The following is a 2,468-nucleotide window of genomic DNA, read 5'->3' as shown; positions in this document are numbered from 1 at the left end:
TATTATATTATTTTTTATTATTATGTGTAATTCTACTATATCACCTATTTAGAGCATCTGTCACGCATAATAGGTTTTGATGCTCTTTCTTTCTCTAACTGGCCAACAAATCAAAACCAAAATGCATTTTGATCTCCACCCTCTTTCAACAACAATTTGGCTATTTTTTCAAAATGTTCTTTAAACTATATATCTTTTATAATTTTTGATATTTATATATAAAAATGGATTTTTCAACCATTTTTTTTAATTAAAATATTATAATATTTTGTAAATGTATATTAATTCATTAAATTTTATTATATTTAAAATTTTATTTAACTTTATTTTATTTTAATTTTATTAAATGAATGAAAAAAAATTAGGGTTAAATACGTAGAATTGATAAATATATAAATAATATTAATAAAGTTAATGTAATAAATGAATATTTTAAATATTATTTTGACTTAAATGAGTTTTGGGGTTGAAAATTTATACTATATTGATTAAAATTTTATTTTATTTTATTTTAGTTAAATAATATAATATTATATATTGCACATTGGTTTAAAATAAAAATTAAGAATTTTATCACTGAGATTATAAATTTAAAGTTGAGAAGGTAGATAAAAAGAAAATTGAATTTAAAGTAAAATAGGTTTAATTAATTTATCAATTTTTATAGTAATTTTGTGTAATAAACTCATGATAAAATAAACATTATAAAATACTATCTATTATCTATAATGATTTTGTTGTAATTTTGATATTTAAATTGATAAATTAATAAATGAATTGAATATTCAGAAATATTATTGTTCAATTATAAGATAAAACTTAGTATTATTCTAATAACTAATGATTAAACAAGCCATCAACAACAGAACATACTAGTTTATAGTACTTTGGCTCTTATAATGAACCTATGAAAGAGATAGATAAATAGATATGGGCCATAAATAGGGCGAAAATCATTTGATGCGACGGCACAGGGTAACACCATCACCAATGGGGAGCATGCAGATCTCGATCCTTGGATCAGCAGCTAGCGCTTTATTGAGCTCCAGAACGAAGTCCCTACTGTCCATTATGTACTTCTTTAAGGGAGCATCAGGTGGCGCCGCCACGGAGCCGCCCCACAGGGTGTTGTCATAACCGATTACTCCCCCGATCTTAACCAGATCGATCAACCTCTTGTGGTAATTTATGTAATTGTTCTTGTCCGCATCTACGAATATGAAATCCAAGCTTCCATAATTCTTTTCATCTTTCAACATCTCGTCAAGAACTGGCAGAGCCGGTCCCTCTTTGAATTCAATCTTATGCGCCACCCCTGCCTTCTCAATAACTGGAAGACCCAACTCGTAGTCTTCTCTGTTTATGTCCATTGCTAGAATCTGTACAATACAATTATTACGTACGTACAAAATCTCAAGACTATTTTCTATAACCAGCAGCAGGCTTAATTAATTAATTAATTAATTACCTTTCCGTCGTGGGGGATAGCTAGGGCGGCGGCGAGAAGAGAATATCCGGTGTAGACGCCGATTTCCATGGTGTTTTTGGCATTGATCAGCTTCAAAAGCATGTTCAAAAACTGACCCCCGTCGGCAGAGGTGGCCATTACGCTCCTGTTTCAATTTGCAAACTCCCTAGTAAATATAAATGGAGAAATTGAAAAGAAAAGAAAAGAAAAGAACTGACCATGGATGCTTAGCAGTGACTTCCCTGAGTTCTTTCATGGATTCCGGCTCTCTAGGGTAGACACTGGTTTCAAGTATATACTGGTAAAGATCGTCGCTTTGAAGAAGGCTCTTGTGGCCGAAATCTTGATGGCTCATCTTGTCACCGCCGTTGGCCTCCATCTGATGTCGTCGGTATTTTGGTTTCGCCGGAAAATGTTTTATAGTTAGAAGAGTTCCTGAGGAAAAAGGAAGATGGAGGTACTGGGGATATATATATATATATATATATATATATATATGGGGATGAAGGGTCCGAATGAGAGAGACATATCAAAGTAGACTTTTTATAATTAAAAAAAAAAAAAAAGTTATAAGGGTTTATGTCACATTTTTAAAAGTGAACTTGAAACAAGCTCGGCCCTAACGTAGGTCCCGATTTCTAGAGTCCACTCCATTCAGTGGTTGCCAGTTGTTGGTGAAGGAAAGAAAGTAAAAAAAAAAGAAAGAAGTAAACATCAGTCTTTAATCTTTGCTTTGTTTGATACCAGCTGTTGCCAGCCTTGCGAAGGACCCATACTTTTTTTTCATGTAAGTTTGGGTTATTAAAATTTGGGAAGAATGTCAATTTTATTTATAAAGTTGGATGAAGGTGTCAAATTTGTTTATTAACTTGTAAAATTTTATTTATGTATACAAACTTGTCAAAAAGTGTTAAATTTATTGAATTTAACAGAAATCATTAACGGTGTTAAAAAAATTTCCACCTGTTCCTGCCATGTCATATCCACGTCATTATATAAA

General features: G+C 31.3%; 1 protein-coding gene across 1 annotated transcript; it reads right to left on the bottom strand.

Annotated features, from left to right (window-relative positions):
* Nucleotides 1–780: 780 nt before the first annotated feature.
* On the bottom strand, nt 781–1,910 carry LOC124920585 (caffeoyl-CoA O-methyltransferase 5-like). The gene is made up of 3 exons (XM_047461098.1): nt 1,687–1,910; nt 1,469–1,613; nt 781–1,379 (listed from the first exon to the last, which is right to left on the bottom strand). Exons 1-3 carry the CDS (start codon nt 1,845–1,847, stop codon nt 954–956), a joined length of 732 nt encoding a protein of 243 aa, XP_047317054.1. The 5' UTR covers nt 1,848–1,910; the 3' UTR covers nt 781–953.
* Nucleotides 1,911–2,468: the final 558 nt, after the last annotated feature.

Source organism: Impatiens glandulifera, chromosome 1, assembly GCF_907164915.1.
Source record: "Impatiens glandulifera chromosome 1, dImpGla2.1, whole genome shotgun sequence".
NCBI classification, from domain to species: Eukaryota; Viridiplantae; Streptophyta; class Magnoliopsida; order Ericales; family Balsaminaceae; genus Impatiens; species Impatiens glandulifera.
This window is presented reverse-complemented; position numbering and strand designations above follow the sequence as displayed.